At 36.2% G+C, this 26,141-nt stretch overlaps 2 protein-coding genes across 3 annotated transcripts in view; one reads left to right on the plus strand and one right to left on the minus strand.

The window, feature by feature from the left end:
* Positions 1–9,817: 9,817 nt before the first annotated feature.
* Positions 9,818–18,243, minus strand: nop16 (NOP16 nucleolar protein homolog (yeast)). The gene is given in 5 exon segments (NM_001002534.1): positions 9,818–10,202; positions 13,665–13,771; positions 14,756–14,810; positions 14,904–15,012; positions 18,082–18,243. Coding segments are annotated over 5 exon segments (516 nt in total). The 5' UTR covers positions 18,189–18,243; the 3' UTR covers positions 9,818–10,064.
* A 3,932-nt stretch (positions 18,244–22,175) lies between these two features.
* grk6 (G protein-coupled receptor kinase 6) overlaps positions 22,176–26,141 on the plus strand; it is a 107,618-nt gene continuing 103,652 nt past the window's right edge. The window contains exon 1 of one of the 2 annotated variants that reach the window (XM_073935457.1): positions 22,176–22,368. Coding sequence is in view for 1 of the 2 variants with exons in the window: in XM_684691.10 (XP_689783.3) it covers positions 22,292–22,343 (52 nt within the window). In the remaining variant the exon portion in view is untranslated. The remainder of the gene's footprint in view (positions 22,369–26,141) is intronic. The other variant, XM_684691.10, reaches the window with a different exon arrangement.

The raw sequence follows: 26,141 nt of genomic DNA on the forward strand, positions 1-26,141 counted from the left end.
TTAATCCAATTTCATCATATTTCAATAAAGATAACTTATTATGTACATGAAAAATAAACAGAATAATTAATAAATAATGGTTGATTGACTCATTAATATAAAAAATGTGGTTCCCTCCTGGTCTCGTCTGGTTGTCTGTTTCCGGATGCCTCCCTATACCTAGCTTCATCTCCTTTATCGATTCTGGTCCATCTCCTTCATCATCGGCTGCAGTGGACTGTTCTTCTCTTATTCATTTCCTCATTTCGTCTGTGTCCTCCTTCTGTGACAGTTGTTTCAACTCATTTTAAATAAGTAGTTTGAACACTTTTTTGACTGTATTTAAGTTATACAAAGTTTAACTTAATATTTTAAATCAGTTTGATTGATGCAAGTTGAGATGACTGGAAAAGTTCATTTGATTCAGTTCAAAGATTTAAAGGGCCATGAAACCCCCTCGTTTCAGCAGGGTGTTTTCACACTTCTACTTAGGAAAAAGCCAGAAAAGTGGGCGTGTCCAGCTCTGTTTAGGGGGGAGTGTCGGTGGAATAAAAGAGGCACGGTGTGGGAGTGTCTATTTGGGCACGCGACTGTGTTTACATGGACATCTGTAGTCGAATTATTAACTTTAACTGTCTTTCATTCAGAAAATTCATTCATGTCCCTCGTGACAAACAAGATATTTGATTCGAGGAACTGCTGTAAGAGTGTATTTTTCATGCAATGTTTGATACCGCACGGCAAATGAGAGAAAAAAACTCAGCATTTCCCGGAAACTTAGATGCACACGGCAGGTAGTGTCAGAAAGCCGCATGTGTAATTCCGGTCACTAAATGCGGTAAAAATCCTACACAAGGTTAAAGTTTGGTTGTGGTGCTAAAATGTTTACACTCTGTGCAATAGTTTGTTCGATACGAACAAACTGAATAAACAAAGAGCACTGGTCGCTCACTTACCAAATCTGTAGAGACAGGACAATCACCAGCAACTAGAGCCGCGTCTTTATTAAGAGAATACTACAAGCGAATCCGGATCTCTGCGTTTGCAGATAAAAACAGCTCTCAGGTAAACAATAATCCTCCTTAGACACGTAAGTTATTGTTGTCGAGCGTCGCGTACACTTTTAATCCACACGTGAGTCTGAGCTCTCACAGAGAGAAAATGAAAACAAAACTTAACTGCAGCAAACTATAAAAGCAACACTTCACGCTTGTTTTGCCAACACAACATGGCGTCTTTGTCGTAAACACTGCGACAGTAATGAATATTAATGAAGTTGCACAATAGAGCGCGCTGATTGGTTTAAACCAAGCCTTACTCATGCATTAATGCATCACACTGTAAGACGTAATAAGACTCACTCTGGCACAGACTCCCAGTCTGCACGCCGGAATACCACGCTATTATGTCATAACCGTGACACAGCTTCAAAAACTCGTTTCAAACCGGAAGTACGAATTTGCTTAAAATAACGCAAAAACAGTAGGTGTCCTAATAGTGTTTTTAGCAGTGTGGGACACATATTCGACTGTCAACAGCTCAAAAAATGTGTTTTGGTGTTTCGTGACCCTTTAAGCCAGCAAGATTCTTTTACTGTGTATTTTTGAGCTTTTTGAAAACTAATCTCTCTGGATTTTGGTGGTGAAACGAGGACAGAGTGCATTCATTCCGCCAGACTGTACAGCTGAAAGCCACTTTAAATAATTCCCATTTCATAACTCCGGTTTAGGCTTCAAATAGAGATGTGTTTTTGAAGAGGCCTTTTTTGCGTACAGCTGTGCATCTTCACTGTGAAATCAATGAGGTCTGGTTATGCAAGTGGTTTGAATTACCATCAATAAGAGCTAGTTTTATAAAGTGAGCTCATCTCACATTCAGTCTCTTGAAAAGTACTGCTCGCATGTATTGAGAGAAAATAACATTGGCTTCAATTACTTCAGCCCTGTAGCTAATTAAAAATGCATAAAAATGAAAATCCACCATGAATACATTGTAGAAAATGGCAGATTTATGATGCAATTACTGTATTTTTAATGTCAATCAGTGACTTACAGTATCTCTAGTTTATAATAATCAGAAAATAATGGTGATAGTCAAAAATTTGATTAAAAACAAAGCGCTGGATTAACTCAATTACATCTAGATTAAAATCACAACGATTAAACTCCATATTAAAATGCTCATAATCAGATTAGTTCCGTCTTTATGGATTATCTCGATTGTCAATCATTTACACAATGGACAATACATCTTTCATAGTGTCAACTCTCCCTCATTTAATTATCCTTTATAATATATGAGCAATATCACACGAGAAGCAGTGCGATATGGCTGTATATCAGCACTGGTGGGAGGCGTGTGTTGCGGCCTCATGCCTTACTGTACGTTCACACTGAAAGCGGCGAGAGAATCAAAGTAGCCGGAAGTCATTCATTTTCAATGTGTGTCAGCGGCGAGGAGCAGCGCGGTGCATCTTGGCCGGTGTGGATGTTTAGGAGAGTTGAAGTTAAATCAACTTTATGGTAATAAGCTATAAAGCGGTTCGGCGGCATCTAATTGGAATGTAGAAGTCCACCGCTTAAGAGGAGTCCAGAGAACACAGTCACTGTGAACTTTGGTTCTGACCACAGTTGTTTCCAAGGGTTTGATTATTGCAGTCACTGGATTTCCAATTATTTGCAATGTTTTCTTACAGGAGCACATTAAAAAAGTTACTTGGCGATGTGCATTAATGTTATATATATTGTTTTCTTTAAAAAAGCAGGAATCTCATGCGACAATACAAAACAGAATTGCTTCTTCAGGATATTTCAGACATATGGACACATTGGATTATTAAGTGGAGCAAAGCCACACCACATGTAACGTGACCTTCCATTGTTAAATGAATTTAATTAGAAGTGTGCACAGGCCCGGATTGGCTAATCGGGAGGACCGGGAGAATTCCTGGTGGGCCGGTCCGCAAGGGTCGATGTCCCTAGCTGCTTGCACTCTCACTTTTTCATTTATTTATTTACTTATTTGACCATAGCCTCACTCTTTTTATTCATTGTTTTACTGAAAAGTGTACTAAGTATACTTAAATAAAGTGCATTTTAGTGCACTTTTTTTTTAACTGGGGATGAACTGAGGTGGGCTGGTCTAAGGCTTGAAACTCCAGGGCTGAAAAGCATTCCCACTCCGGCCCTAAGTGTGCAACATTTTCATGCTAGAAAACATGTTTTATGCGGGAATGTTACTGACATGCTGTAACAGCCCTTTTAAATACGAGATCAATGTAGCAAATTTTGACACTCTCACCTCCGGAGCTGAGGGTAGACATGTCGACAGGGTGGCCAGAGCAACCTTTGACGGTCTCGCTGCTTTCAGTGTGAACGCACATTTAGCGTCTCACCAGTGCTGATATCCATATCGAGTGTGCTACGAGTGTGATATTGCATTTATACCACAGTTCGACGGCACAATCGTGTGTATAAAGAAGAAAATCAAACACAGAGAGTCGAAAAACCCCTTTGTATTAGGAACTACTTTCTTCTACCATTCATTCACATCTGCAGAACAGCAGAAGCAATTACTAATTCACCAGCATCACTTTAGAGCTTGTGTTTGAATGACTCTCAAGTGCAGGGGTCTCCAATCTCGTTCCTGGAGGTCCGGTACCCTGCTGTGCTTAGCTCCAACTTGCCTCAAAACACCTGCTTGGGTGTTTCAAGTATACATAGTAAGACCTTAGCTGCGTCCCAAATCGCATACTTATGCACTATTCTACGCCATTTTGTAGTATAAATAGTGCAAGTAGTGTGTTCACACTGAAAACTCTAAAAATAATAAGTGCACTTTAGTTACCCGGATGATGCACTCATTCAGCCGCTAAAATGAAGTGTGTAATAATGGACACTTCACGCACTCAACGACCGCAGGTTTGCCTACGTAGCGGAAGGGGCGGAGCTATCGGACGCACATGTTGAATAACTTTATTTATTTTGGATGGTGAAAGCAAAATTCTCCTATGAGAGTGATTATAGCGCCTCCCGATGGTGAATGCGGCAGGTATTATCTGATAATTCGGTCGTTTATTTCACTGATTTGGCAACCGTCAAACGTCATCAGGGAAACGGTTTGAATTTCCGCTTAGTAAAAAAAAAACTTTAGTGTGCCATTTGGGACGACACTACATACATATACTATGCTGTTGAGTGTGTAAGTGCATAAGTACATAGTGTGCCATTTGGGACGCAGCTCTTGATTAGGTTGTTCAGGTTGTTAGGGTTGGAGCAAAAATCTGCAGGACACCGACCCTCCAGGAATGAGATTGGTGATCCCTGCTCTAGCATAATGTCTAAAGTAATGAAAAACAGGAGAATTTTACTCTCATTTTAAGATTATAAGGCTGAGCTTGACATGAAATGCCCTCCGTCTACAGAGATATCTCTCTGCAGTGTTAAATTCTACAGTATTTCTCTATTGCAATGGGGATATCGCAATAAATAACCCCAAAAAAAGCAGAACAATCACTATCAGACTGCTATTGTGTTTGCGATATAGAAAAACGCTAAACACATGCGGGCATTTCTTTTCTTTGTCAAAAAATACACACATTCCTAATATGCGAGTCTCATCTTGCCCTCAATACACTACAATTATATGGTATAAATACAGCACTACAACATGCAAAAGAGAGAGAGATCGACTTATAATATCACTTACCAGCATACCTGCCAACATTTATCTCTGAAAATCCGGGAGACCTGGGGGAGGGGGTTTTTGAGGGTGAGGTCTCTGACACTGTTGTAAACCAGGATAGGAAAGTATAACTGTACTATGGTGTTAGTAACTGTATTATGCACCGGGTTTTGGGCGGCTGCTGTGATGCTGTACTAAAGTTGTCGAACCAGGAGTGTTACAGCCTGTACCACAAAATGAGAGAAATTACGGCAGATTTCCGGGAAAAATAACAAAAGGGGAGACTCCCGGGAGGGAGAAACAGGAGTGTTGGCAAGTATGCTTACCAGTTTAATAATGATTTGATGAGCAGTAGTTAGAAATTAGGCTTTTTTAATCTTCTAAGGGCTTATTTTGCGGTCCAGTCGCCATCTTGTGGATGGACAACGTCAATTGTTGGCTAATGGCCGACGATGCACCGTCTCTCAGAAATTATAAATATTTTGAAATAGGCACTATCCTAATAAATAAACTGCAGAGTTGCAATTTAAACAACTACATTCTTGATTAAAAAAGCTTCAAAAGTGCATTATGTTGCCTAACAGCAGAAATTTTTGAGTGTATATAAAAAGTGTCCTCTGTTTGTTGCTGTATGTGGGCGGAGTAATACACCAGGGTAAAGGGGTTAAGAGGCTGGACCAGTGCTGTTATTGCAGAATATTTCATGACTATCAGCCAATCAGACCCAAGAACCAGACAGAACTGTTGGATAAATCTGTTTATCTTGCAAATTCTTTTGAGATGAATTTGGATCCATATTGAACACTAAAAAATGGGCTCAAAACAATCTATTTGTGTTGGGACAACATGAAGTAATTCAGTTAATGTATAACATTTTGTACAAATTTAAGTTGATAGAACATAAAACAATTAGGTTGTCCCAAAAAAGCTGAAGAATCGTCTTGTTTCAACTTAATTTAAACATGTAGTCATTTTTGGAGTGAATAAAAACATTTTAGCAAGCTAAGTAATCCAATAAGTAATCTAGATTACATTACTGATTACAATTTTAAAGTAATTTGAGCAAATCCATAACTAAATAGTTTGTAAACAGTCTACACAGCACTACATAACAGTTGTCATCAGATGGATTCTGACTTATTTTTACCCACAACCATGCCCTACACAATGTCATGCCTATTTTATTCAGCTTGTAGCATCTGAGCAAACATTTAAATCTGAGCTCTTTTTAAAGAAATACACTGAGTTCAACACAGGCTCAACTCCAACAACAACATTACTGGCATAAATACTGAAGTCATGACATCAAATATTGGAGGTGCCGTTTAAATTAGATTACTGGGATACATGTTTACTGTGATATTACGTTTCACTACAGAAATCCTTTTTTCCAAAATCCAAATTAATATCATACAAAATAAACTGCTACATGTAATGTAAACATGTAATGCATCTTTTTCTGATCTAATTAAAGCTTAAAAAAAGAAAAGCAGACCGTCTGAGCTTTGGGAGGAGATTTAAGGTGTTATTATTCAATTTCTGTGTTATTTTACCATGTTAAAGGGCCATGAAACCCCCTCGTTTCAGCAGGGTGTTTTCACACCTCTACTTTGGAAAAAGTCAGAAAAGTGGGCGTGTCCAGCTCTGTTTAGGGGGTGTGTCGGAGGAAGAAAAGTGGGAGGGTGTGGGAGTGTCTATTTGGGCACGCGGGAGTTTCAGAGTCAAAATTCTCTCACACACACACACGCACAGACACACGCACAGACACACGCACGCACGCACACACACACACACACACACACACACACACACACACACACACACACACACACACACACACACACACACACACACACACACACACACACACACACACACACACACACACAGTAGAAAGTGATGGTGTTTAACCTACATGAACATCTGTAGTCGAATTATTTGCCAAATTATTAAATGTTGGACTTTAACTGCAGTTTGGCTCTTTCATTCAGGAAATTCATTCATGTCCCTCGCGACAAACGAGATATTTTATTCGAGGAGCTGCTCTAAGTGTGTATTTTTCATGCAATGTTTGATACCGCACGGCGAATGAGAAAAAAAAAAACTCTGCATTTCCCGGAAACTTAGATGCACACGGCAGGTTGTGTCAGAAAGCCGCGCGTGTTATTCCGGTCACAAAATGCGATAAAAACCCTACACGAGGTTAAAGTTTGGTTGTGGTGCTAACGTGTTTACACTCGGTGCAATAGTTTGTTAGATACGAACAAACTGAATAAACAAAGAGCACTGGTCGCTCACTTACCAAATCTGTAGAGACAGGACAATCACCAGCAACTAGAGCCGCGTCTTAATGAAGAGAATACTACAAGCGAATCCGGATCTCAGCGTTTGGAGATGAGAACAGCTCTCAGGTAAACAATGTTCCTCCTTAGACACGCAAGTTATTGTCGAGCGTCGCGTACACTGTTAATCCACACGCGAGTCTGAGCTCTCACAGAGAGAAAACAAAACTTAACTGCAGCAAACTATAAAAGCAACATTTCACGCTTGTTTTGCCAACACAACGTGGCGTCTCTGTCCTGTAAACACGGTGATAGTAATGAATATTAATTAAGTTGCACAATAGAGCGCGCTGATTGGTTTGAACCAAGCCTTACTTATGCATTAATGCAACACACTGTAAGACGTAATAAGACACACCAGTCTGCACGCCGGAATACACACTATGTCATGACCGTGACGCAGCTTCAAAAATTCCGTTTCAAACCGGAAGTACGAATTTGCTTGAAATAACGCAAAAACAACCAATTTACACTTTTTAGTGAAATATAGGTGTCTTAATAGTGTTTTTAGCAGTGTGGGACACATATACGACTGTCAACAGCTCAAAAAATGTGTTTTGGTGTTTCGTGACCCTTTAAATGAGTTGCTCCACAGTAAACTATACTTTCTGAGCTACAGGATCTGATGTATCACTGTTTATTCGGTAAAGTGAGGGTTTTATCTGGCTTTATTATTAGTTTGCTAATACACGCCTGGCCATGACGGAGAATACAGGCGATCACTCTCTAGTAGTAACTCACTTTATGGGTCTGAAATTATAATTAGGAAGACAAAATTAATGTTAGCCGATCTCCACAATGAGCTCCTCTAATGTTATTTGAACTTAATTTAAAGGACGTCTCTGACATTTTAAGTTTCGGCATTTTGTCGAGTTAATCTACTGTTATTTGCTAAATTATTAATGTTCTAGAAACCAAATCTTATATAACAAATAGAGCTGTAAATGTTATATATTATTTATATACATCATTTACAATTGGATTTTTATTTGAAAACCCCTACTAAACATTTAAATAAATGTAAATTCCTCTTTGCCAGATTTTAAGGCATCGAATAAACCAAATGAAAACGGAGGCAAAAAAATAATAAACAATATACAAGCGATGCTCAGCAGCTAATAGACCTATATCATATAGACATCAGTTGATGTATTAATAAGATTATTGTACAAATTAATAAGGATTTTTTATATAGTGCAGGGATGGATGTGTAAATATCCGGTTGATATTTAAAAACTTGCTTTATTTATCGTTTAAACAAATGATATTTCCCGCATGGTAAATAGTATCTATGATGTGTATATTTTGTGTCCTGTTGACTGTTGAATAAAAATAAAAACCTTTCTAGAAATATATGTGTTGTTTATATGTTGTTGTTCATATTTTACGAGTGATATTTCTACCCCATGGACATAATAAATACCAACAACCATAGATAAATATTTTTTGTGCTCATAGCTGAGTCTAACTCAGGCTAGAGTGTATGAAAGATTAATTTAATTTGCAGTCCAACATGTTTTGTTTTTATTCAATTATTTCAGCTTACATCACACAGTTTTTTAATAAATTGTATATTATTAGGCATTTTTAAAAGTAATTGCTTCTATTTATTTAGCCTTTGTTATAGTGCCAATATGAGCAGTAAAATTAGTGGGGGGGGGGGGGGGTGTTGATATGACGTACAAGCGTTTGGTTGGAAGCTTGATTCCGCACCTCTGCCTCTGGCTTCATCTGGTAGTCTACACATGCCCAGACTCCAATTTCAGCAGTGTTTTGCGACAGTTTGTGCTCGTCTTGAGGCATTTTGAGGCAAGAGTTCAATGGGAAAAGGCTCTGTCACGTCATCCATATTTTTACAGTCATTATTTAGTATGCAATAGCCCCTTTCACACAGTGTTACTGGTAAATATTCTTAAATTACTGGTAAATATACTGGTAAATATAGAATTTTTCCTGAAAAGACAATTCACACATCCGTTCCAAAAATACAGGTCAATTCTGACATCATTAAGCAGAAATGATCTATAAACAGCAGCGCTTGTATTTGTAAACGTTTACACATTTGACCACATTACAAATTCTGTAGATGGATAAGTATTGTGAACAACATCGATGAAAACATATGGAGGAACACTTTGCATGTAGAGATGTATATAATATGTGTGTGCTGGCGCTCACCGGAGCACTCCTGCATTTCACGTGCACATGTCAAGCAACTGAAGTGGAGCTTGAAGGTAAACAAACAGCAGTTTATCATAAGCATTTAAGTGGTAATTTTCTTCACAGTGGGCATCAAGAAGGATTAAAAAAAAACGATATCTGACTAACATCTAGCAGCTAAATGTGTCTGGAAAAATATTCGAAGGCTTTTATTTTCATAAACAGTATGGATGTAAATTGAATCTGGGTGTTCTAATTGGCTGGAGTAGACATCTCACGTTAGCGTGCTCTAATCGTGAACGCGCAATCTTCCTTCTGCGCTCACACAGCGCAGCATTCCAGCAAATTATCGGTAATGTTACAACTTCTTTTCTTGAAAATTGCCAGAACAAATTCACCTTTTTTTCAAAAAGGGTCTTTTCACACATGATCCCTTTTCAGAAAATTGGCGGTCATTTTCCGGAAAGTTCTGTATGTGTAAAAGGGGCTATTGTCTCAGTCTATTTTGTTCGGTTTAGTTAGTTTATCAATAGGGTATTCTGACACTTATTGGCTGTTGTTTGACTTCATTTTGCACTGACGAAGGTTGTTTCTATTGTTGTTGTTTTTTGCCAAAACACTAAATGTATGAATTAAACAACAACTACACATTGTAATTTTCAGTTTTGTTTTTTATATGTTTGTATTTCACTTCACAACATAAAACTACAAACGCTAAGCTCATATATACATCAACAAGTTGCTCAAAAGATCTTTTAAAAAGTTAACTATCCTCGAAAAAATGCCATGAAAACAAAATGTACACACCCATCTTGAAGGCCTAAGACAGCATTTGTTGCAAACTTGATACATGCTAAGGTGATATTCTGGCATCATATTAAGACCAGTTCTTCTGTGGCATCATGTAGACTTCTGAGATTGCAGAGAAGCAATGAATGCAGCATATTGCTCAGGATGACAGCGTTTGTATAATTCTACTTTCCGTTTGATCTGCTTCGGTGTGTCCTGGTAGTAATTCTTCTCATCCCTTGCCATCGCCTGCAAAAATGACAAAACAATATCTGATTAGCTTAAACCAGAAATTTTATAGTGAGTGAACTTGGCAAAAAAGTTACTACTATCAGACTAGATTGAAGTACATCATTTAACAAACACTTGAGATAACAATAAAAGTTGCACGTTTTAACCAAGCGGCAACCTCCCGCTCTCCCTCAGGAAGCCAATAAGGAAGTAACTAAAACTGCAATTCATCCGAAATTCCGCTAGTCCTGGCCGCTCCTGGCTCCAAAACAGAGCAAATTTCAACTGAGCCCACTGTTAGAATGGCCAACTTTACAGCAGGAAAAAAGGTGTTTACAGCCTGGTACAAAAAAAGGTTTTGGTTAATACAGCTAATATTACCCTTCATAACAACTGTGAGGGAGTGAATTTTTTTATAACTCATCCGTTTCCTTTATATTAAGTTATATTAAGTTTGCATAATTAAGGGCGTGGTCACAGTGACAGCTAGGTCTCATTGGTCGCAGTCACCTCAGCTGAATCCGGCAGATTAGCCACTGAACTCGGCATATTTATCGTATTTCTTTGTTGTTTTATGTGGCTTTACACAGTCAACTGCCTTTTGGACTTGTTTCCTACAATTATTAGATGGCATGGCATGCTGAGTGAACTTAATTGTGCTCACAAACTGTTCACGTGGCCTCCGTTTCCCATGTGAGTAAAGTTATATACTTATATACCATCTCTATACATGTATTCATTTTATTTAAGATCATTTATCGTTTATATTTATATTTAGAGCTGTAATGCACTTCAGAATCTGACGAATTGATTAGCTGTAGGCTCTAGAACAGTCATCTGAAGCGTTGTCATACAGTGTTATGCTGGATTTCATCAATAGTCCTGCATTTACTAACACAGACTATATCTGAAGTGTTTGGATGTAATACGCGTTTTCCTCCTGTTGAGAAACGTCATAAGAACAATGTTTAGTAGCTCAATGTATTACAGCAGTGTTTTTAAAAGACTAAACACTTTATTGATATAGTATAAAACCAAGCACAAGTGGTCAGAATACAAACGAGTCACAAGTGATAAAGTATTAAGCGTTCTCCCAAAGTAAACCAGGTGTCTGAACCAGGTCCAAGCTAAATGCAGCATGCGTCTGTAGCTCCGCTCACTCTCCACCTCTTTGCCCTTGTTTGGTATCCCGCCGTGGGTGTGATGACGCGTGAACAAAATGGCGACGGTTGGCCGCGCCTACTTGTGGCTTCTTTTGCGCTCTTTAGAAACCTATGGGTGACGTCACAGATACTACGTCCATATATTTTACAGTCTATGGTTTTAACAGATAAATGAAGCATAGAGTGGAAGAACAATGATGTCAATTTATAAGCAAAAACTTGGAAGCGAGTTAGCATTTTAGCAGTTCCAGTTCCAAAGTCAATGGGTTTTTGAATGGGATTTCGGTTAAATCAGTTAAATTCGGTCTGTGGCTTTTAAATACATTTTTTAATAACAATAATTTATTATTAGGTTATATTTGTAAATACAGAAGATGTTAAAGCATTTTTAATGTTTAAGATTTATTTAAGAAAATAAATCTTAAATTAAGATTTTACTACAGAAAGAAATGCTGTTTTCATTGTAACCGAATGTGTGTTAATTAAACTATTAATATTATACTAATTTAAAGAGACCTTATGTTATTGACTGCTAGCATAACGATGTGGATGACGAATGTGTGTTAATTAAACTATTAATATTATACTAATTTAAAGAGACCTTATGTTATTGACTGCTAGCATAACGATGTGGATGACGAATGCGTGTTAATTAAACTATTAATATTATACTAATTTAAAGAGACCTTGTGTTTTTGACTGCTAGCATAATGATGTGGATGATGTACCTTTAGCTAGTCAAGTTGAACACTTTTCATTCGTCTTTCTGCAGTTAATGCACTTTTGAAAGATGCTTAGCCAGATTGCTTGCGTTTCTGCTTATACTAGAAAACAACTTGCGTTTGTTTCAACGGGCATAGTTGCTGTACACACGGGAAATACAACCCATTTGGTTAACTCCACAAGCTTACGAGTCTGTCGCGAGCTATGTGTGCGCTTAGCACGAGCCTCTATTGAGTGCGGGCTCATAGCCGAGAACTGTGAAGGCTTTTATACTTGACGTGCTCGCCATTGTACTATTGGACGAAAACATGAACATTTCTCATGTGAGATTGCCAACTGTGCAGACGAATATCACAAATTAGAAAAGCTTGGTCAGTTAATTATGCTAAGGCAAGTAATGTTTATTCAGCAGTAATTCTCTAGTACCAAATAGCAAAACTGTTAAAGTCAGAGCTTATCGATAATGTCTTTTAGAATTTAGCATCAATACCGATAAAGCGCAGAGTTTCGGTACGCATCTCTATTCATATGTGATACTTTTCTCACTTTATTTAGAACTTGTGGCCAAATATTTGAGTTCTCATCACCACTTTAGGTTTTAACCAGTAACATCAGTATATTTACTAGGTATTAATTGTTAATAAGTGCAACAAGCAATTTTAGCTTGTGATAACTCCTTATTTATGCAACATAATTCAAAAGGCTGGAAATGAAGCACAAAATTACTTTGAGTGCAAGATTTATTATAAAGAGAAGAAACAATAATTAGACCAATAAACAAACTCATTATGACTGTCCATAAACTACTAAGGTTTCATAAAGCTATTAAGAATCCCATTTGCCTACGCAAAGATTCAATTCAGGAAAATCTTTTAGCTTATACAGACCTTTTTCTTAGAAAGCAAAATTACCCATTATGCTTTGCATATATGCGCAAGCAAAATGGTAAGAACTTCCGGTCGGCAGCTGATGCGTGTAAATAGTCACATTTGGACAGCTTTGTAACGTTGCCTGGTTCATACTTCTGCGTCAAGTGATGATCAGCGTGACCCACAGCGCATGCAACGCGCGTAGCTGTGTATTCATACTTCTGGCCGCTGTTTCTGTTGCTCTGCAATAACAATTCTGAAACGCTAGTAGGCAGTGAGGTGTTAATGTTCTTCTGTGTAGAGTTACTTCACTGGTGTTTAGGTTTTTCTGAACGCTTCCTTAATGTACAGGTGATTCAAACTCACTAATTTTGATGCAGGAACCGGCGGACGTGCAACAACTTTAACTATAAGGTAAACACAAAACAAAACTTTCCATCCAGAGCTCCCTTACGGGACTTGACACTTGTAAACAATCGATCCAACAGACTCGCACGGCTCTCGGTCCTGCCCACCCTCATCAGCGCTTCCAAGCCAACCAATCACAAAGCTTGCGCTGTGTTGCTGTGACGTGCAGTTACTTTTTTGAGAGGTGTGCGGCAGAGACGCCGAAGGCCACGGCGACGGCTATGCGTCCACATGCAGGCTGCGCCGTACCATATGCGTGCGCTTGCTGCAGAAGTATAAATCAGCTTTTAGTTGCAGACCTAATTATTATTATTTACCTTGTAATCCTCATTGTGTTCCTTCACCATGTGTTGAACATATTCGATCATGTCGGTAGAGCATGTGGTTCGGTCATTCCCACGAACACTGGCCTCTGCCTCCATTTCTAAAAGACACATAATCATGAAAATACAAACACATTTCAGTACACTACCTGACGAGTTTTGTTGCCCATCCAAGTTTTAGAAAAGACAAATAATAACTTGACTTCTAGTTGATCATTTGGTATCAAAAGTGGCTGATATGAAAGGCAAAGGCCTCTAGATTACGCTTATTTTACCAAAATAAAAGATGATCATGCCTTGATTATTAACTATTTAATTTGGACAGTAAGGTCTGACTTAGCTTAGACAAAAGTCTTGTCACTTAACAGAAATATTGTACAGTATAGAATATAAAGTCATGCTGCAGTGGAAAAAGAATGAATATTGTGAATGACTCCCATGAGCTTGGACGACTGCATTCATACATCTCTGCAATGACTCAAATAACTTATTTATAAAGTCATCTGGAATGGCAAAGAAATCATTCTTGCAGGACTCCCAGAGTTTATCAAGATTCTTTAGATTCATTTGCAATGCCTCCTCCATCTAACCCCAGACATGCTCAATAATGTTTATTTCTGGTAACTTGGCTGACCAAACCTGGAGCATCTTGACCTTCTTTGCTTTGATGTGGAGGCTGAAGTATGAGAAAGAGTGCTATCCTGCTGAAGAATTTGTCCTCTCCTGTAATTTGTAATGTAATGGGCAGCACAAATGTCTTGACAGCTCAGGCTGTTGATGTTGCCATCCACCCTGCAGATCTGTCGCACATCCTCATACTGAATGTAACCCAAAATCATGATTTGTGCTTCACCAAACTTTATGTGAGAATCTTGGATCCATGTGGGTTCCAATAGGTCATCTGCAGTATTTGTGATAATTGCGATGCAGTTCAATAGATGACTTATCAGAAAAATTGACCTACTGCCACTTTTCCAAATGATCAACTAGAAATCAAGTTAATATTTGTTGCTCTTACAACTAAGGTGGACGACAAGGTAGTGTACTAGATTTCAAAACCATACATTACACATGTGCATTCATACCTTCAATGACGTATGGTTTCAGTACATTTGTCTCCATTGGTTCAACTTTTGTGTTCTGAAAAGTCAATGAAACACAACTGGTTATTATAATAGGGTATAATTAGTAAAAACCCACTGTATTACTGATTCATACAGATTTGAAACTTACCTTTTTTGGCTTAATAGGAAGCATACCCTTGGTCCCAGGTGCCAGCCCCATATCTTGTAGATTTTGCTTTACCGTTTTGTGCTCATCCCATGCTTTACGTATCTGAGGACTTGTAAAAACAAAACATGTTATAATAAACTATATAATGTAATGTATTTTTTATTTAATGCCATGTCAGCAACCAAGGCTATTTTCATGGCAGGAATCTTTTAACAATAAATAAACTATTTAAAAATCAACAAACAAAATAAAACATAAATTAAATAAGATTTTTTGTGTTAATACATGATAAAAATTCTAAAATCTTTTCTGGTTTCACTTTGTTAAAAATGTCCTTAAAAGAGTTAGGAATCAGTAAAAGCAGGACAGTCCAGTAAAATGCGTTTTATGGCCCGTTTCCACTGAGTGGTACGGTACGGTACAGTTTGGTACGCTTTTATGGCCGTTTCCACTGTCAAAAGGCGTTCCGAACCAAACCATACTGTACCACTTTTTTGGGACCCTTTCAAAAGGGTCCCAAACTGCAGAAAGGGTCCCAAAAGGTGGAGCTACACGCGAAGCTGAACGCTATTGGTATACAGAGATACGACATTCATAGACTCAACAAGCCAGAATGTAAACACAGGACCCGCCATGTTTGAAATACACAGCGAGAGATTACAGTGGAATTATATATACATATGCAGCCATGGTCGATCCGGGCTCAAACAAACCCTGTCGTTGTCTTGATAAACAGCCACAAAGCCATGGAGAAGAGCAGATTCACCCTGTGCCGTGTAGTTTTTTACGAGCCAGTCTGAAGCCCGAGAGGTTTCGCTTTCTTTCTTGCGCTCGCCGTGCGTCTCTATCTGAAATACTAAACTTCTTGATCTGATAATAATAACATGCATTCGATTATTGACAAGCTTTTGGAAACCCGATCCTGTGAGAAGCTGACAAGCTTTTTCCACAAGTGTGGGAAAAAAGGCGAAGCCAAGGAGCACATTATTTCTTCAGCAAACGTGAACAAACTGCCTTGTTTTAATCTTTATTATCACCTTTTGGACTAATATGAACTGGGAATGATGGAATGACTGTCTAACAGAGGCTTCATGTGCTGCTGAAGATTACAGACACAGATGAGAGGTTTTCACTGACTGTAGGCTATACTTTGTGTTGTTTTGAACCTAATTAACGACGAAATGTCTGCTTTGTGTAGTTCTTCTGTAGTTGGTAACATATCGGAGACTGTAAGGGTCTGTATGTGTTCATATATGTTCATTTCTTTATTTAATATAATTATAGGCATTACAGTAGGCTATTTCGCACCATCATTGATCTGCAGATATAATCAAATCCTGTTTATAGAAAAGTTAGTAATAAACATTTATACACAAGTATTTATGTGTGTAAAGCATCTGTTTTGTGAGAAGTGCTTTTCATATGATATGTGAACGACCTGTGCAGCTTTATTGTTGACATTTCCTCGAGCGAAAATGACGTCGACTTAAACTTTGTTATAAACCACGCCCACCAAAAGGGTACCCTTGGTAGTGGAAACGCAAGCCTGATAAAGGCGACCCGTACCGACCCAAACCGTACCAGTCAGTGGAAACGAGCCATTATAGTAAGAGGAGTTTTGCAGCACAAACACCGAGTAGGGTTTTCACCTTGGAGCAAAAAACCATGTGTTATTCTCGTATGCCCAATACGACATCTGGTAAAAACTACTTGATCAAATCGATTGTTAAAATGTCTTAAAGTTCTGTGTGAAATTTCAGGTTGGATTTTATGTAATTTATTGTTTTCTAATGCATCCCATTCCTTTTGCTACTTGTTTAAAATGTAAGCGTTTATAAAAGGTTTAATCTCTGACAGAGGGATTTGGCATTTGTTCACTACTTGCTTCAAAGCATCTTTAGCAGCTGCATCAGCTCGCTCACTGCCTGAAAGTCCGACATGTAATAAACTATAAAAACGGACTTACTATAAATAATGCATGAAATTGCAAGTTAACAAGAAAAAAGACATCAGATGTCTGTTCTTCGTACATGGATTACTCCATTAGCTCGATTTGGTTTTTGATGATTTAATATAATCCAGAATAGCTTCGTTCTTCAAAACTCAGCCAAGAGTTGTTGTCAAGCAACAGTTCTGATAGCACAAACCTGCTCGGGACCAGCAGCTTATCTCACATAAACCAGATTAGAAAGTATGATTACTGAAAGTATGTACCGAATAAGCACGGGACGATAACCATTTTTAAGGTATACTATGGTTTGTAAAAGTCAAGGTTTTAAAACCACCAAATTCTGCTATACTGTCCCTAAGGTATGAGTAAGATTTAACATCTGTGTTTTGTAAACTAATGAAGACTGAAAGGCCGGTGTTATGAGTGCTTAAGTGTCGAGGGCTGTAGAGGAGCTTCAGATAGTTGGGTTTAGGTTTAGAGAAGGTATATTCGTTTATAATTGTGATGGTTGGGTTTGGGGTAGGTGTAGACGTTATTAACTGATGTACAGTGCCATTTAGCCAACAACATAGTTCTAACATGGCTCCATAACTTCAAGTATTTTTTGCAAATTCAAAATTGGGATATCATATTAGCAGCGAATGACTATCACAGTACAACCACCAACAGTCTATTAGATAGTGTTGATGTTTTTTTAAAGTCATACTTGCGTGCTAATTCTGATTAAATATTCAAATAAGCAGGATAAACAATATAGAGACAGTTAAATGAACGAATGTGCGAATACAAAACCAACTTTACCACAATTTGTACTTTGATAGTCATTGGCTGCTAATATGATTTCTCGATTTAAAATATGCAAACAATACTTTTCTGAAATTAGATTATCAAGCAGAATGTCTGAATACCCAACTTTACCTCTATCCAGGAGGAGATGCATTTAGAAATTAGTTTCAGAAGAAGAACTTTATATATACAGTATAAAAGTATGTTACAGTATACAAAATAAAACCATATTAAAGCACACAGTAGGGTTTTAAACAGTTATCTCCCTTTAAACACTTAAAGTGGCTTTTATTATAATAATTTACATATTGTAAAGTTTTATATTGTGCGTTTATACTTACTTTTTCACAAAAACATACTTAGTAAGAAGTTATAAATAATTGTTTGGATAGCAACAAAGCACGTTATGGCTGGCATTTAACGTTATTTTCTTCAACTCACCATTCAATGTGCGGTTTCTCCTTTCTTCTTAACTTCTTCTTCAGCTTCTTTTTGTTTTTGTTGTAGTTAAATGTATTGCGTTTACGAGATTTTTTGATTTTACCCATTACTGTATGACAAGCGAGTCAATACTGTCTGTAGTCTCTCGCACGCGTGCTTGATGAACGCGGATGTTGCGATTTCTTCTCCAAGAGCAAAACACATCGACCTGCTTGGATGTCGCCACCTGTCTGCAAACGATGGAACCATAAACGCATGTAACAAAATTGATTTGCCAAACAATGAAGTTATGTTAAAAACCACTCAAGTAGAGTCGAATGCAGGCGAATAGAACCTTAAACACTAGTTATTGTCAAGACTTTTACATTAAACAGTTCCATTCAGTGCAGCTGAGGCGCAGACCTGCCAGAAAAAATGGATGCTATTAAATAATAATAATAATAATAATTATTATTATTATTATTGTAACAATAATAACTGGATTGCTTGGTAACTAGCCTAGAGCGTCTCGCTTACACACCCATATAGAGATCATGAATATTTATAAGGCAACTGACGTGTGTAGGGCTTATTAATCGTTATATTGTGAATATGAAAGCAAAGTACAAATAAACAGTTTGTCATTAGTTCCCAATGTGTTTATGTTGATAAGTGAGAATAAAAAAAAGCCTTTGAATTAGGTTTGTTTGTTTGTTTGTTTGTGTGTCTGTACATATCAAGTTGCAAACCAAAACCTATGCTGTTCACACTATTCTGAAAAACTAAACAATAATAATATTAGTAATAATAATATTATTAATAATGACTATAATAATAACAATAATATTAGTGTTAAATTTATGTTTTTTAATTTGCTTAATTATTTACTTTTATTTATTACACACACACACATTGCAGGCGAATAGAATATTAGTTGTCAAGACTTTTACAATAAACTTTTACATTAAACAGTTACATTCAGTGTAGTACCGAGGCAGCAGTCATGATATAACTTTAAAAAATATATTCAAAGTCTGGCCTACCAGAAAAAATAAATGTTTTTAACAACAACAACAACAACAACAACAACAACAACAACAACAACAACAACAATAATAATAATAATAAAAATATTTAATAATAATAATAATAATAATAATAATAATAATAATAATTATTATTATTATTATTATTATTGTTGTTATTATTATTATTATTGTAACTGTTTTGCTTGGTGTCCACCCTAGAGCGTCTTGCTTGAACTGTCTATATCAGTCTGGTGGTAGCTCATGAATATTTATAAAGTAACTCTGACGTGTGTGTAGGGCTTATTAATATTTATATTGTGAATATGAAAGCAGAGTACAAATAAACAATTTGTCATTAGTTCCCAATGTGTTTATGTTGATAAGTGAGAATTTAAAAAAAGCCTTTAAATTAGGTTTGTTTGTTTGTTTGTGTGGGTCTGTATATATAAGTTACAAACCAGACTGATCCCACTATCCTGATAAACTAAACTATAATAATAATAATGTTGATGATAATAATAATAATAATAATAATGATAATAATAATAACAGTAATAATAACAGTAATACTAATAATAATATTAATAATAATAATAACAATAGTATTTAATATTATTTTTTATTTATTTACTTAATTATTTACTTTTATTTATTACACACACGTTGTAGGACTAAGAACACAAATTGTTAAGACATTTACATTAAACTTTCACATTAAACAGTTACATTCAGTGTAGTAAAGAGGCAGCAGTTATGACTTAACTTTCAAAAATATATTCAAAGTCTGGCCTGCCAGAAAAAAAGGATGTTATTTAATTGTTATTATTAGTAATATTATTATTATTGCTGCTGCTGTTAAAATGTTTGTATATAAGGTTGGTTCTGATTTACTGGGTATAAGTGTTACCTCTAGATGGAGATATAAAACAATTTTTGGAAAACACACAGTTATTTGCAGTTCCATTTCGTGTGCACTTGGTCTTTAATAGATTATGTGAGTAAATGTAAAAGTGCACGTGGTCTGTGGCACGCCATATGTCTTTTTAAAAACGTTAGTCCGATTATTTTATTATCAAAGGAAAGACTTGACATACCCCTCAGTAAACCGCGGTCCGTTCTACATTTTTAAATGTAATACAGCATACATTAAACATCCCATGGGGAATGTTGATACACAGTATCTTTATATAACACGTGCAATCTTCCATGTACAATTCATCTACATCGTTGTGACCGGTGACAAACTGAAGTAGGAAATTACGAAACTACTATGGCGAAGGATGGAGTGACATCACGTGACATTAACGCGCAAATCCATTTGAAGTCAGAATTATTAGCCCCCCATTGATTTTTATTTTATTTTTTAAATATTTCCCAAATAATGTTTAACAGAGCAAGGACATTTTCACAGTATGCCTGATAATATTTTTTCTTCAAGAGAAAGTCTTATTTGTTTTATTTCTACATGAAAAAAAGCAGTTTAAAAAAATTTAACAGAACAAATTGTTATACAATAACTTGCCTAATTACCCTAACCTGCCTTAACTAAATTAACCCAGTTAAGCCTTTAAATGTCACTTTAAGCTGTATAAAATCATCCTAAATATTATTAATTATAAAATAAATCAGTTATTAGAACTGAGTTATTAAAACTATTATGGTTAGAAATGTGATAAAAAAAATCTTCTCTCCTTTAACAGAGAGGCAAATAATTCAGGGGGCTAATAAATCTGTCTTCAACTGTAACTGTTTTTTTATTTTAATGTTGTCATTATATATATATATATATATATATATATATATATATATATATATATATATATATATATATATATATATATATATATATAAATGAAAACATTTCAATAATTCTCATTATTGTTATTATTAGAGTTTAGTTTATCAGGATATTAGGATCTGCCAAGGTGTTGTGGTTTGCAACTTGCTATGTACAGACACACACAAACAAACTTAATTCGAAGGCAGTTTTTTTTTTTAATTTGTGCTTATCAACATTAACACATAGCTAATGACGAACTGTTTATTTGCTTTCATATTTAAATTTGAATTAGAATTGTATTAAATGGGAGATCCCCTTGAGGTGAACCATCTTATTTTCGAGGGGGTCCCTAAGAGATACACAAATCAAGCAAATTACAACACATCATAACAAACATACAGTACAGCTAAACAAACAAACAAACAAACAAACAAACAAACAAACAAACAAGCAGCACACTTCACTTGAACCCCACAATCTATACCTACAACTAGGGCCAGACAGAATCTGCAAACATTTTTTTTGCTATTTTTATGGAAAATTTTGTAAAAAAGTATCATAGTATCATAACTGACAACTTAATATATGAAATAAAAAATAATACTTTCTTGAAGTTTATTTAATGTTTACAATGCAAATCCAATTAGATCCACTGGTCCATTGGTAAACAAAGCAAGTCTCTCATATAATTTATCTACTAAAAGACAGAAAATATTACTTTTCAAATGGTATTGTATATAAATCATATGAATAATATTACAACTTTTGTATCACAATAATATTAGTGAAATCAAGTTAAAAACGGAATAAATATACATTTACACACATTAACACATGTAAATGCACAGACTCAATGAGAAATTACAAACTATTTTATTGACAACTATTTGATGACTATTTGACAAATTAATAATAAGCATTTAAATCGGAACCAAAATTAATAACATTTACAAAGTGTTTCCAAAAAATAAAATAAATTAATATTAAATTCATATGAAAACAAATTAGTATTTAAAAAGCCAACTGAAATTGGTTTAAAAGGAGAAGGGAATATGTATAAGTATACATATTAATGAGAAGCCCTTCGCACACGTCAGACTTGCTTTATAAATATTCATGAGCCACGACTGGACCGTTATAGACCGTTCAAGCGAGACGCTCTGGGCTGGTTACCAAGCAACGTCAGCATGTCTCATTAATATTCATAAGCGCAGGCTTTACCATAGTAGGCTCTGCCATCGACGTAAACCCGAAGCTTCTGGGCGGGGAATCGGAGGAGCAAAACGGCAGAGAGGAGAGTCATTCAGGGTTAATAATATTCCGCCGTGGGGGGGAGCGGGGGAGGACACATACACACACACACATACACTGCCAACCCGGCGACGAGGTTGGGCCTGCGGTGCCTGCCTGCAACCCAGGAAACATGGAGCTCGAGAATATCGTGGCCAACACTGTTCTGTTGAAGGCGAGAGAAGGTAAGACATGACAGCCCGCCGGATTGTTGTCACTTTTGACAGCTGCGATCCTCAATCGCCGTGCTTTGCGTCTCAAAACGGTGGGGATTCCCCCAAAGGAAGTTAGGCCAAAAAGACAAGAGCAATGCAATGAAATAAATGCTCGCTTTGTGTTTCTTAATTATTTACGAAACACCGGATCAAACTGAGTGTTACACATTGATCACGGTGTGTTTATCGCCGTCTGTTCTGTTGTGTTCCTAACCTTGAGCAAGACCTGTCAGACGTAAAAGAAAAGAGAATAAACAAATCCGTTTCTGTCAAAACCCTGCTTGGATTCTACGACGTTTCTGTGAACGGACAGGTTTTGTGTGTAAAGGAGAAGCGATAAACACTGCTGTCTGTAGTGTTATGTATTGACAACAGTCGTTAGTGTCTGTGTGCTCGAGATAAGCGCTTGAATTAACTCAACCGTTTGAATTAACCGACCCTATGGTTTTGACAGTGTTGCTTAAATAGTGAACTACCTGCGTATGTGGCCGGGCGCGTAACATCATGTTTCAAAATGTTGTTTTGAAGGCAGTTTGTTTTAATTGTCGTTGTATTCTGCAGGTGTTTTCCTCAAACATGAGGGAATCCTGCTGCTTTTTTCCCTCTAGTCTGTGTTCGAGCATTCTTGTTCTGCACACCTGGGCAGCTACATTTATACAGTATACTGGTCAGCAGTGAGAGAAAGAGTACTGAAAATCATACTCAAGTAAAAGTACCATTACTTGCCTAAAATGTAGTTCAAGTAGAGTAAAAGTATCTGTTGTAAATATTACTCGGCGTATGAGTAAAACAGCCATTTTAAATGTTAAAAGTGAGTAGCGAGTATTGCACTGATGCGTTTACATGCAATTTGTGGATGTGTGTAAACGTAACATTCTGTAGTGCATCAAGTTATTGCTCAGCAGGCACTCAACATCGTAAGATGTTAATATTAAGTTAGGTCATGATGTTAGGGGACCATAATTCAATAGCTAGCCAGCATCTAAGGACAAAGTTATTTTGATTTTCAATATAGACATCAAATGAGGTTGATGTTTGGTTAATATTAGGTTGTGTTGGTGGCTAAAATATAATGTGGAGCCAACATTTTAAACCAACATTATATTGACATCAAATACTGACATTTATTTGTCAGGTATGGCAACCAAAACCCAACGTCTGATAAATGTCATTGTAGTTACGTCCACCCAACGTCAAGCTGTAATGTAACATTAATATTTGGTTGATTTTAGCTTGGTTGTTGGACATTGACATCGGCCTGACGTTGGGTTTTGATGTCAACTCGATTTTCAGTTCCAAACAAGATGCAACGTCACTACGACGTTGAGGGTACAATGTCAATTTGACGTTTTGTTTCTGCTGGATGCTTAAGGTCATTTTGGTCTTTGGTAGTTCTGTATGATGCGATTTACTTTCTATGTGCAATTTGATTGGACAGGAATCACAGGACTGATTTTTCTAATCCCCATTGGCAGGAAAAAATAGTGTACTGTAGTGACTGCAGTTTGAAGGAAAGTAGTGAAGTAAAAGTACCAATACAGCACTGTAAATGTACTCAAGGGAAAGTAAAAGTACACATTTTAAAACTACTTGGTAAATGACAATTTCTGAGAAAAACTACTCAATTACTGTAGTTTGAGTGTTTGTAATTCGTTACTTTACACCACTGCTGGTCTGACCAAAATGTATGGAACACTAAAAGATTGTTTTTGAGTAAAACTGCACACAAAAAAAGTTAAACTCTGTAAGACTCATATATACTTTGGACTTTTTCATATTTTGAAAGCTGTTATTTCATATATGGCTTCAGTTTAGTCACTGCATGATTGCTCAACATTGTTTCTTCCTTTTTTAAGAGGACATTTAACACTAGCATGTCTGAGTACTAATTTTGTGTTACTTTAAACTACATTTTATTTAAAGAATGTATTTATAATTTAGGTTTTAGTCCATCAACATGCAGCAGTAAGTCATTTTGAATTCTACCTAAAAACATTTTTGAAAAGCACTTGCAGTGGAATTGTAAATTTGGGCAGCAAAGATCCCAAAGAAACATGTTTACAATTGCAATTAGGGGCGAATTTAGTGATTTGGGGGCTCTAAGCAATTCCAGCCATGGGGCCCAAAAGTTCTAAAGTACCTTTTGTACTTTATTTTATTTTTAATGGATTTATTTTGCTGTTTTTTTTCTTTTCTTATGTCACTAGATCACTCCTTTTCTACATTTTGTCTTAATGCAAAATAATAATAACAGCATGTAAAGCATCTTGTAAAATGTTTTTAAATGATTTGTTGTCTTAAAGTCAATTCCCGACTAAAAAGTTTAAACTTTTTTTTTTTTTTTTTAACTAAATCTTTACCTTATTTGACTGCTGGACTTCTCCATGATTGAGGGTGGGGGATACATTAAACTTAAATTTTTTTACACACTCATCATACAAAAATGATAGAAAATGATGTTATATATAATTTATAGGTATACTTTTTATACTTCTAATTATTTATTTGGGGGCTCTGAGATTTCCTGGGGCCCTAAACAGCCGCTTATCTTGCTTATTGGTTAAATCTGCTCCCCTGATTGCAATTTGCAGCAACATCATGATTGTAGGGGCTTTTCACAGTTACTAGAACTGTTGATGAACGTACATATATTCAGGTATGTTCGCTAACGTGACCCTGATGCCTCGGGAAAGATTTCAGTTTTAGGAATGCCATTTTGTGGGAACAAACTCTGTGTTGGATCCATCCCAGCACACTGCCTCCATATTTTAAAACAGTTTTAAGATATAAACATTTAGAAAACTATTTTTGGCATTAGCACTATTTGGCATTAGGTTGCCTGTTGCGTTGTGTGTTCTTTTCTCAGCGGCAATAATATGTAGCACTGCAAGTTGTCAGCAAGGTGATTTTAGTCCGATACATCTACATTCCCCCGACATTATCACAAAATGCATGGCACAAAGAGAAAATACAGCTTCGATTATGGGTGTTTTCTATATTGAAGTTGTTGATTTTTGCTGAATGCAGTGCTTGATATTGTTATCAGTTGGCAAACAATAATTCAGAGTTTCTAGTGATGCGAATTCAACTAGGAAAATGGTTTAAAATGGGAAATTATTAAGTATCTGTACTGTATACGACATTGGCTTGTTGGTTAACGTGTCTGCATTGGTTTGCATGTGTCAAATTGTAAAAGTAGACTTAAAAAAACAGCAAAAAAAAATTATAATATTCTACAATTTCTACTGAATAATAATAATCATTATCATCATCATTATTAATATTATTATTAAAATACTATTTTTTTCATTTCCTAATAAATAATATTAAATTTCATTTCTTAATAAATAGCCACATTTTTTATTTATTTGTTTTATATATGGTATTAGAATAGGTTTTATCTTTTGTAAGTGGTTTTATGTTTTAGAATAGAATATGTAATGTTCCCAATAATATTTGTAAAGGAAGCGCAAGCCCTATTATGTGCCATTTACATATATTTCGATTAATTTGGAAAGCAAGTGCATATTTTAACCAAATCTAATATTGGATTTTTTTTTTTAAATGCATGTGCGTGTAAAACAATACCATTTGCACAAAATAAATTATGGGGTTCTTCTGTAAAGAAGTTGTTACCACCTGCGCTTCCTGCTGCCACCTGCGTTTTTGCCATCACACGCTGTTCACTTGCAATTAAAAAAAATCAACTCTGATAGGAAAAACGATTTACGTCAGTCTTTTGGACACCTAACGTCAGGCATTATTGTG

The sequence above is a fragment of the Danio rerio genome, chromosome 21 (genome assembly GCF_049306965.1).
Source record: "Danio rerio strain Tuebingen ecotype United States chromosome 21, GRCz12tu, whole genome shotgun sequence".
Classification (NCBI taxonomy): domain Eukaryota; kingdom Metazoa; phylum Chordata; class Actinopteri; order Cypriniformes; family Danionidae; genus Danio; species Danio rerio.